The sequence below is a fragment of the Lupinus angustifolius genome, unplaced genomic scaffold, assembly GCF_001865875.1.
Source record: "Lupinus angustifolius cultivar Tanjil unplaced genomic scaffold, LupAngTanjil_v1.0 Scaffold_19_76, whole genome shotgun sequence".
NCBI classification, from domain to species: Eukaryota; Viridiplantae; Streptophyta; class Magnoliopsida; order Fabales; family Fabaceae; genus Lupinus; species Lupinus angustifolius.
The window spans coordinates 1-10,917 of NW_017719363.1; the positions used below are offsets into that span (position 1 = coordinate 1).

The 10,917-nt window shown below is 30.9% G+C and overlaps 1 protein-coding gene across 1 annotated transcript; it reads right to left on the reverse strand.

Moving 5' to 3' along the window:
* Nucleotides 1-4,066: 4,066 nt before the first annotated feature.
* Nucleotides 4,067-7,646, reverse strand: LOC109338242 (GDSL esterase/lipase At5g03610-like). The gene is made up of 5 exons (XM_019575434.1): nucleotides 7,557-7,646; nucleotides 7,255-7,452; nucleotides 5,212-5,477; nucleotides 4,674-4,973; nucleotides 4,067-4,427 (listed from the first exon to the last, which is right to left on the reverse strand). Exons 1-5 carry the CDS (start codon nucleotides 7,621-7,623, stop codon nucleotides 4,200-4,202), a joined length of 1,059 nt encoding a protein of 352 aa, XP_019430979.1. The 5' UTR covers nucleotides 7,624-7,646; the 3' UTR covers nucleotides 4,067-4,199.
* Between the last annotated feature and the right edge of the window lie 3,271 nt (nucleotides 7,647-10,917).

Here is a 10,917-nt window from a genome sequence, read left to right on the forward strand (position 1 = left end):
TCCCTCTTTGGATTGATTCATCAGTCACATGTATAAAACTTTAGAATTATGACATGTTTATCATCACAGGTGTGTATGATCTTCGGCCAAATATTAACTTTCCTTTGGGCCAGCTAATATCCGCATGAATGACCATACACACTTACATCCATTATTCCTCATGAGTTTTATCCATGAAAGAGGTCACTTTGGCGACATTTCACTTCATTTGGCTCATTTGAAATAACAGACAGCCTTAATGGACATACAAATAACATTTAAAATCAATGCACAAAGATACTGAAATCCCAAAAATAATAAATTTTAAAAATAATCAATGCACGAATTGAAAAAAGCCCCAAGGGCTTGGTATGAGCGTTTAAGTACTTTCCTTTTAGAAAAAGGATTTGTAAGGGTAAGTTTGACACGACTCTCTTTATAAAGAAATCTAGTAGTGATATATTGTTAGTTGAAATTTATGCTGATGATATTATATTTGGTACCACTAACAATATTCTTTGTGAGGATTTCTCAAATATGATGAAGGGAGAGTTTGAAATGACAATGCTGGATGAATAGACGTTCTTCCTAGGATTACAAATAATACAACTGAGTAGCGGAATATTTGTGCATCAATCAAATATTGCAAGGAGTTATTAAGGAAATTTGACATGGATAAAGTAATGGAAGCCTCTAATCCAATGGCATCATAATGCTATCTTGATAAAGACGATAAGTGTAAATCTATTGAGGTAACAAAATATCGGGGCATAATTGACTCTTTACTTTATCTTACATCTAGTTGTTCTAATATAATCTTTAGTATATGTTTATGTGCTAGATATCAATCTAATCCTAAAGAATCATGTCTTACTGCTGTAAAATGAATCATGAAATACTTAAGAAGGAACATTACAAATGAGACTTTGGTGTCCTAGAGATGCCTTATTATCTTTGCCATATGCTATTTGGATCGCAAGATTACTAGTGGGACTTGCCACCTCTTAGGTAGCTCCCTCGTTTCATGGCACAACAATAAGCAAGCATGTGTTGCTTTGTCAACCGCTGAAGCGTAATATATTGCCATTGGTGTGTGTTGTGCTCAAATCCTTTGGATGAAGCATTAATTGTAAGACTACGTTCTAAATCTTTATCACATACCGATCAAGTGTGATAACACGAGATCGCGTGACTGTAAGAGGATTGGCCATATGGTCATCCAAGATATTCAGTGATGGTTCGTAGTGGTAAGGATGTTATTCCTCTATTACGTGACAGCGTAAGATCAGGTCCTACATGAAGCATTTTCCTTGGGAGATGTCTTAAGTTGGGCCGATCATATATAATAATGATTAAAAGATTTAATTGGATAACCTCAGTTAGTATACATACTCATTATGGATAATGAAGTAGTGGAGAGGAAATTTACGGGAGATGAACAAGCCCCGAGATGTTGAGAGGGACGACGATGGCGGTGGTTCGTCAGCAAAGTCATGAGGGAGAGTCTAGGTGAGACGAGTCCCTTGTATTCCTGGATGAGGTATTCTGTGGGATCGGACAATTCTCACAGTGCAAACTAGATGATATTTGACAACCCCTCTTTGCAATCAGGATCGATAAGATGGATGCCTATAAAGTATTTAATACGACACCGTCCTGAAATGGACAATTCTTTGGAATAGATCGATCATATATCCTTGCGAGGAATAATTTGGTACGTTCAAATCGGCTTGTATGTAGTCTTGGTTATTTCTGAATAGTTTATTGGGAGGATATTGGTGTAAGGATGAATGAAATAAACATATCATTCATATATTGAGCTCGTGGATATTGATCCCCATGATTTGAGTTATAACATCATTCATCATTTACATTTAGGTATGTGATATATATATTGTATATGATAGGTGTGCTTGTCTGGATGTGATATTCTTTGTAATTCCACGCCGTCAATGAGTAATATTCATTAGATGTCTTACTCTTTTTTCTTTTTGTTATCTTCGACTCGCATTTTGTTCAGATGGATCATTCTTCCAGGATTCAGAGTTACCGCTTCTCAATGTCCCAGGTCGGGGCATGGAGGATTGAGGGAGATCGGTACACCTACACATACTCTTGTGCCTTAGAGTTGGAGATGGTATATGATGGATCTACAATGCGCTTTCATACCATCATGCGGAGCTGGAGGCTTCCTTTACCTTGCATGCCCGGAGGCTGGCACTTACTGTGCCATCGACTCAGTCTGTGACTCCTCACGGGCCAGATGCTGCAGGGCCATCCAGGAGACGATGGACTTGGGATGACGTGATCAATTCCCCACCATGGAGGAGAGCCACTCGGCGAACCATGCTAGAACCCCAGGCGGATGCAAGGGTGGTGACTCTGTCGCAGGATTCGTCCTATGACCTAGAGGAGGAGATGTCGGCTGAGGAGGAGGAGCCAGTAGTTGCAAATGATGATTGTGTGGAGTTAATCTGCATCGAGGACTCCATTGAGTTTATAAACCTCTCATCCGACTCTAAGATGGAGGAGGACCCGAGCGAGTGATCTAGCGCACCTGCGGACACTTGAGCTAGCTGTTATGAGCCATTTCCATTTCTATTTTGTTTTTTGAGTAGGATATCTGTGTATGATATTTTTTTTATGTGTTGATTGTCTCAGCCTTTTGTATAGTTTCAGTTTGGGTGAAGATTTATTTCCACCTTGTATTTGGTACCAATATTTTCCTTTATTCTAATGAAGTATTATTCGAAGTTATGTTGAGTTATTCTTGGTTACCTTTAGGTAACTGTTTTTGATTTTCTACAATGTATGTTACTTAAAGTGATGTTCCAAAAATGAAACGAATATAAGGAAACAAATTTTATATTACATTATTCAAATTTTTTTTTTACCCATTTTGAGCAATACTTTTGGAGTAATTTTCGGGACGTTACAAGTAATATAAGTTACTGCTCCAAGAGAACCTGAAAACATTTTAGATCGAATGATAGTAAAGAGGAGAGGAATGACAGTGACCAAGGTCTTGGTTAAAGGGAAGCATCAACTGCTAGAGGATGCTACATGAGAGTTCTACTTTGATCTTTGCCAACAATTTCCTCATTTCCATTCTTGAGGATAAGAATTTTTCCATGGGTGGGGTAATGTTAGGAGTAATATTGTAAAATAGTATTGAAAGGTAGTTAATAACCTTTGGAGGGAAAGTTGATTAGTTAGTTTTATAAATAGCTTGTTGAACAAGTTAGTGGTTATCTTTTGGCATTTTACACAAAACACACTTGTAATTCATTGTTCACATTAATAAGAGGTTCAAATTCTTCTTCTTCTTCGTAAGAAATCCTACCCTCATCCTTGAATCATTTGAATTCATCCTTAAATTCTTAGTTTTCACAAACACCCTTATCAGGTATTGACATGTTATCTATATAAATTAACATCAAAATGGTTAACTAAAATATAGACTTAAAACTGATGAAAATATTGTGAGACTAAAATCACAATTATATATTTGTACAGGTTAAAACTATATCTAAGCCTATTTTTTATTTCATCTGAAGTTGACAATTTGAGTTGTTAGGTGAAGTTCGAAAACCAACAGAGACTTATTTAATCTCTTTATAGAGGGTCAAGTTTTTGATGTGATTGAGAAGTTTTTTTTGTGATTTGGATGACGGGTTAACCCGTGACTCACCCAAGTTCCAGCTCAATTGAACCAAGCCAAAATGACCACAAATGTATTTGAAATACTTTTTTAACAAATATATGCCCATTTAATGGGGAGGTCCAATAATCTTGTTTCTTCTATCTTTATATGGAATTAGAACCACCAAGATTCCAATTTCTAATAGTCCATTTACTCTTAAATATGTCAATTAGTAATGAAAGTGAGACTTATTTCTAAGCATACACTTGAAACTTAATGCCTAATACATATTCACTTCTTCATTAACATTAATTTAGGTTCATTCATTCTTAACATTAACAAGTAATATGATGGTTGATATTATATAATTAGATGAATTTTTTAAACAAGTTTACTTTATTGTTAAATTAAATATGACTTTAGAGAGAGAAAAATATGGATGAATTATTTTTGGAGATTAACGTTCAACCCAAATTTATTTTCCATATGAGCAACCACATAATAATTGAATCATATTATTACTAAGATCTCACCATGACTAAAGTGCTAAAATAATACAATTCCATAATAATCGGAATTATTTCCCAGTAATTTGGCTCAGAGAAGGTTCCAACTGCTTGAAGACAGAATTCCAACCATTCTGAGAAGGGTGAGCATTGTCCCAAAAGAATGAAAGCTCTGGCTTCTCACATAACGTATATTTCTTTTGCCCTTTCTCATCCACCTTCCCACAATCATATCCAACACTCTCCAATGCACAACATGGTTCTAGCGGATTCATCAGTGCTGAATTTTCTACATAATGAAGAAAAAAGAAATCATCAAAATATTTTCCTCTAATAATGCAACCAAATATTATATGTATTACTATAAGTATCTTAGCCCCAACTTTGATTGTGACCATTTTTCTATGCCTTCTGTTTTATTAATATAAGAAAAAGAAGGTAAAAACTAATGCAATTTATGATGAGAATAATGTTTGGTGAACATAGGCATCAAACGTGTCACCTCATATTTGTTTGAGGTGTAGATAGACAAATTACCTTTACGGTTTTTTGATAGTTTGAATGGCGGTGAGGAAAGAGTTATAGAGGTCTAGTGTCTTGAAAACTGATTTTCCAATTTCTTTGTTCAGATCTTCCACAATCTGAAGTATCATTTTGTTGTGATCTCTGGAGACTAGGTCGAGAAGGTCAATACAATCTTGGTATAAGGATACCACAGATATTGTAGGCAAACACCCAATAGGTTGTAATAGTGACACAACTATATTCTCTGCCCCCAAATTATGAATACGTCTGATATTCACTTTCAATTCATCGATCAGGGATTTCCTGAATTTGACTATTTCCTGCCACATAGAAAAACAAGAATTATTGACGTTTGTATTATATTTTACTATAATTTGAATATTATGTAACTTTTATTGCCTAAATTTGTCTAAATAAGTAAATTTGGTATTGAAATACTATTTCCTTACGGTTAAGTTTACTCGAAAGAAAACTAGTTAGCAATTATGTATAAAAAAAGTAGTTAGCAATTTAGTGAAAATCATAGAACAACAAAATTAAAGTAAATTAGGCACATACAAATAGGTTCCTATCTTTTAATACAAACTTTGTATAATCATTGGCACCAGCATTCACAAGAACAATTGAGCTTTGAACATCAGATTTGCTATACGTATTTTGCTTGATTAGCTGCTCAAATGAGTCGATTTGGACGTTCAAATTTGGTCCATCAACCAAAGTCTTCAAAATCCCAGTCCCTCCATAAGCAAAGTTTATACCATTTTGTAGGTTTGAGGAATTTTTCAATGCATATGCTGTGGGGGTTTCAATTTTCAGATAAGAAGCTGTATACACATTTATGACATTAGTCAAAAATAAGAAGTGAATATATTAAATTAAATTAAGTACGATGTACATTGATTTCAGTCTTTAAATATCAGCCCAATTAAAATTTCAATCATTAATTATTTAAAATTAAAAGAGTTTATTTTAAATTAAAAAGTTGAAAGGTTAGAAATATGATTTGGACCATCAATTATGTTCCATTTAATAACTTCTCTGATGTTTTGGCTTTATAAAGTTCACATTCTATGTTTTTAATAATAAAAATCTAACGTCCCCACAAAAAAAGTCTAGATCCTTTGTTTTTTCATAAAAATGTTTAGGCCCTCTGATCATATTAATATAAGTTTCAGGGACTGGGAGATGAGTCCTTCATTTGCTCGCAAATGATTCAAAGAAAAATAATAATGAATACATATACATATATATTTATATATGCATGTATTGCGTGTATTTATTGGAAAGTTTAAATTGTATGCAACACTCTATCGAATTTTTAATGCGGTTTACGTGACCGAATTCATATATATTTTTCTCCTTTTAAAAAGGAACACATGAATCATTTAATATCATACAAGTCATCCTTAAAAAAATGAAAAAGCTAAGAGCACCTAGATTATCTTGTAATATTGAATGGCCTACCACAAGTCTAATCCTTTTTTTCCTTCGAATACCTGCCACAAGGGTGAGTCCTACATAACCTAAGGGCGCCTAAGGTAGAAGGAGGGAAGAGTAATTATATTTCTTCACAGAGAAAACAAATAGTAATGTGAAATGGAATGGAGAGAATTTGGAGGATTGAAGTCCTGATGAAATAAATGTATCAAATCAAGTATCAACAAATATTTTCATTCGTTATCCTTTTAGCAAGAACAAATTAAAAAACATAATTTATTTTTTAATTTTTATAGACCAACTAAGATATCATTTACTTTCAGTTAATTTGGTGAATTATTTCCATTTAAAATATAAATTTAATCTCTTATTTCTATATTAACCAACTTTTATATATATATATCAATAAAAGTAATTAGTTTTCTTGAATTTGTACAAAATATTCAAAAATTACAATATTACCCTCATTTAATATTACTTATTAATTGATAGTCTGGATGATAACAAAATAATATAAAGATAATCGAAGTTTTTAATCAGGATAAATGAAGAAAAAATAATAACAAAGATCAGTCATGGCAAATCAGACCATATATCAGTATATTACAGCAATTATGTTAACCATGCAATCTTGCTGTCAAAATCTGCCGAGATTGGTCACACATGGTGGTTTTCAGTTAAATTGTTCTAATCATTTTTTATTTAAATTATATAAAAGTGATTTACTTTTTTACTGTTATGAAAAAGCGAGTAAATTATCACTATTTTTATATATACTTTGAAAACATGGTCTACCATCAAATTGGACATTTTGTTTAAATAAATAGTGTATATAAAAATATTTATCACATTATTTATAAATTTTTAGTATAATATATATAAATATTTAATATCACCGATTGAACCGTTACACGAGTATAATAGAATATTTTGATTAGTTTGATGAATGATATGATATTAGTAAAAATTGAAGCGTATATTAGTCGACTTGATCTCTATGAAAAAAATTATTAAGTTGGCACACGTACCAAACAGACTAAAAATATTCAAAAGTCAAAGACCAAATCATGTTTCAGACTATTCTGGACTATAGAAATGTTATAGTTCCTTCTAAAAACTATTTTAGTGATCCCAAAAGAGCAAACAAGTGAGAAAGAAATTTACCAAGGTAATCGGTGAGGACAAGACCATTTCCAAATCTTCCGGCCGGGTAACCAGGAAAAGTCATTCCACTTGGTGGCTTATAAGCTCCTGAGTTTCGGAAATTCCCTGTATCAACATATGAGTCCCCAAAAACAAATAGTTTCACTGAATTGTTGTCACTGCTATTTACCCCATATGACTTTTTTGCCCCCTCCATTTCTGCAACATTATTTACATAACCATATCTTAGAATACAATAAAACTTCAATGCCATTTTAAATCATAAGACAATATTTTTCATGTTTAACTTAGAGAATACATACCTGCTGAAATGGAGAGGATAAGAAACAAAGGAAGAAGAGCCATCGTGGATTGGTTTTGCTTCACCATTATTGATGATGCCAAAGGATTAACTCTTTCTAAGTTTGGCACTTAGAATGTAACTGGATTTTGCTAAGACCTAGTTTTTATATGTTTAGAATATAACTAGATTACATTATGGCTGTGTTCGGGAAACTAGTATGTAGCCGTTAGCTTTTAGTTGTGAAGGTAGCTATAAGCTTGTAGTAATGAAAGTAGTTTATTAAATTAGAGATGTTCAGTCAAACGAGATTTGCAACTAGCTCAAATTTAAAAAATAAATATATTAACAAATATTTTTTATTTATTAATTGAAATAATTAAGTAGATTGATAATTTAAAATAATCATTTATTTTTATATTTTAGTTATAATTGGATATGTAATATATTATTTATTTGTTTCTTTTATTTTTACTTTTTTTCTCAATATTTTTTCAAAAATGCAATTAAGTTACATTAATTTATAATATTCTTCTGCAATTGACACTATCTATCGACAAAAATATATAATACTAAAATATTTCATAAATTCATCTAATAATCATATGCAAGAATAATATATATATCACAAAAAAAATAGTGGAAAATAATTTATTAATCATAATTTTTTTTTGAAAAGAAAATAATTTATCTCATTTTTTTTTATAAAAGCTACTGTCGGAATATATTAAAGATGAGACCAGAAAAGATACAAAGAGTTACAATGATGTGAACCTATAGTTAGGAAGACCCATCCTATTTCTAGAAAAGTCATGAGTAAGGAAGTTAGAAACAAAGTTCCACCAAGTGAAGGTCCTATGATGAAGCCCATAATTTGCTAATTTGTCAGCACAACTATTCCCCTCCCTATAAATATGGGAAACAATACAATCCATTGAAGATAATAAATCTTTGCAGTGATCCCATTTGTTTATGAGTTTCCAGGGAACCAAGATAATAAGTCATGACTTGGTGGAACTCTCAAGAGGGTAAATATCATATTTATTGAATCATAAATCAAAATAATAAGTCAAACAATCAAGAGGGCATCAAGACTTTAAAATCTTTATGAATAACTATGATGACAACTCCTTTAAAATAGATGAGAATAGAAGCCAAAAAGCCCATTGTACAATCTAACTCATACATCAATACTACATTTTTGGCCTACGTTAATGCATTCACCTTCAACGGTTTTAAAATCATGGTCTTAAAGTAAAATAGGCCATAGTTTTAAAATTGTTGCCTATACATTGCATTAGACCATGATTTTTGAAATTGTTGTCGTAGTTGTTCCCAAAACCATGGCCTTCGGTACTTTAAGACTATGGTTCTAAAACCGTTGTCTATTCATTATATTGGACCACAGTTTTTTATACCATTCAATATACAAAATCAAACGATAGGAGAAGTTGTAACTATGTCATATGTAACTTTGTCACCAAACCTTTGCTCTTAAAAAAATTGTTAGTGACTTTTGTTTTAGCGTTAGGAACACACCAACTAAAATCTCACTATTTACATAGAAAATACATTCCTAAAATTTTCAATACATGCCCAATATTTAATGGTCTTATATTATGTATAAAGTTTTTATATCTTCATCTAAAAGTTTTATAAATTGAATGATATCACATATATTTATATACCTCATGCTCAAGATTTTAATGATTGTGCATAATTTTAAACCGCAAATATATACTAAAATTAGAATAATCCTTCTTCTTACCATTTATTATGCCTTTGAGATTTTCTTTTGGTATTAAAGGAAATTTTATAATACAAAAAAAAAAAAAAAGATATCATGTAACTAATGGGTGAATGACATATTTATTGAAACATAGAAATAAAAGTAATAACACAAAGCATCAATAGGTTAAATCCATTAAAATCTGATTAACTATGATGACAATTCTTCACAGATGAGGCTAGCAACTAAAGACAAACCTATATAGCAATTCAACTTATACATCAAACAATATCATATATCTCACTGTGTAGAATCAAATAATAGGAGGAATCTAACAATGTCAAATGTAACCATGTCAAAAAAATAAAATAAAAAAATACAAAATCAATAGAGTCTTTTATCCCGTATAAAATACTATAAATTATGTAACATATGTGAAACGATTATCTTTGAGAAGCAACACGAATGGAGGGGTTGCTAATTTTTTCTTTATGAAGGAAACGTAAATGAAAGAAAGGTAGGAGCTACAGATAAGGTTAATAGGTTTTTTAATTAAGGGCATGAAATGTTATTTGTTAAAATATTGAATGACAAAATTGAAAAGTGAATTATTGAAATGTACTTTCATACGCTACTTAAAGTAGCTTTCTATAAAGTAGCTTTCAAACAATACAAGCTCATTTTTTAATAGCTACAATCTACTTTTCGTTTTTGTTTACAAAATGTTTCTAATAGCTTTTTGTGGAATAGTTCATGCATAATGGCTGTTGTAAACCAAAAAAAGAAATTATCTTATTAGCAAATACTATTTCCTAATTATAAATTAAAAGAAAATCGACACTTTAAGAAATAAAATAATCATGTTGATTTAAATAAATTTTTATTGTCGTTTTCTCTAACATATCATTTTTCCAAGATAGGAACTATAGACCTAAAAGGAAAGTTTTTAATGGTAAATCCATGCGGCAAATAAACCTTAAATATTATATTGAGACTCTAGATCTCACTTCCTAATATGAAGATAGCTCCGGCTTATAAGAGGAAAATGTATTTACAAATAACAGATTATAAGATGAAAAAGCTAATTAGAGGGAAAAATCCAAAACCAAAATCTTAAAAAGGCTACTACTAATTTAATGATAATTCTCATGACTTACAAATTTTGTAACAGGCTATGTGGCAACCTTATCCCAACATGTTCATTATTTGGTGGCTTATTCAACACCTAATTTTATCTATTATATTTAAACAATTTTATAAAGTGAACGGGGATTAAAAAATAACTATAAAAAAGGTCAATAATTTTTAAAATAAATAAGTACTATTAGGTAAAAATTGTTATCAAATTTTCCCAATAAATAAACCATATCATGCAACTAATATAATCAGTATTTTTAAAAGAAAAATCATATGCATAATGAATTACTATATTATCAATTTTTAAATAAATATTAGACCTTATAATATAATAAATATTATCAGTGTTTTAAATAGGGATAAAATTCTTATTAGTTTTTTGAAAAAGGAAAAAACAACTCTAACAAATATATTAAGGGACATATTCTTTATCCTAAACAAAAGATTTCATCATGAAAGAAACTGAATGTGTATAATTTTTATTGAATCAATTTGATTATAGATTACAAGCAACAAT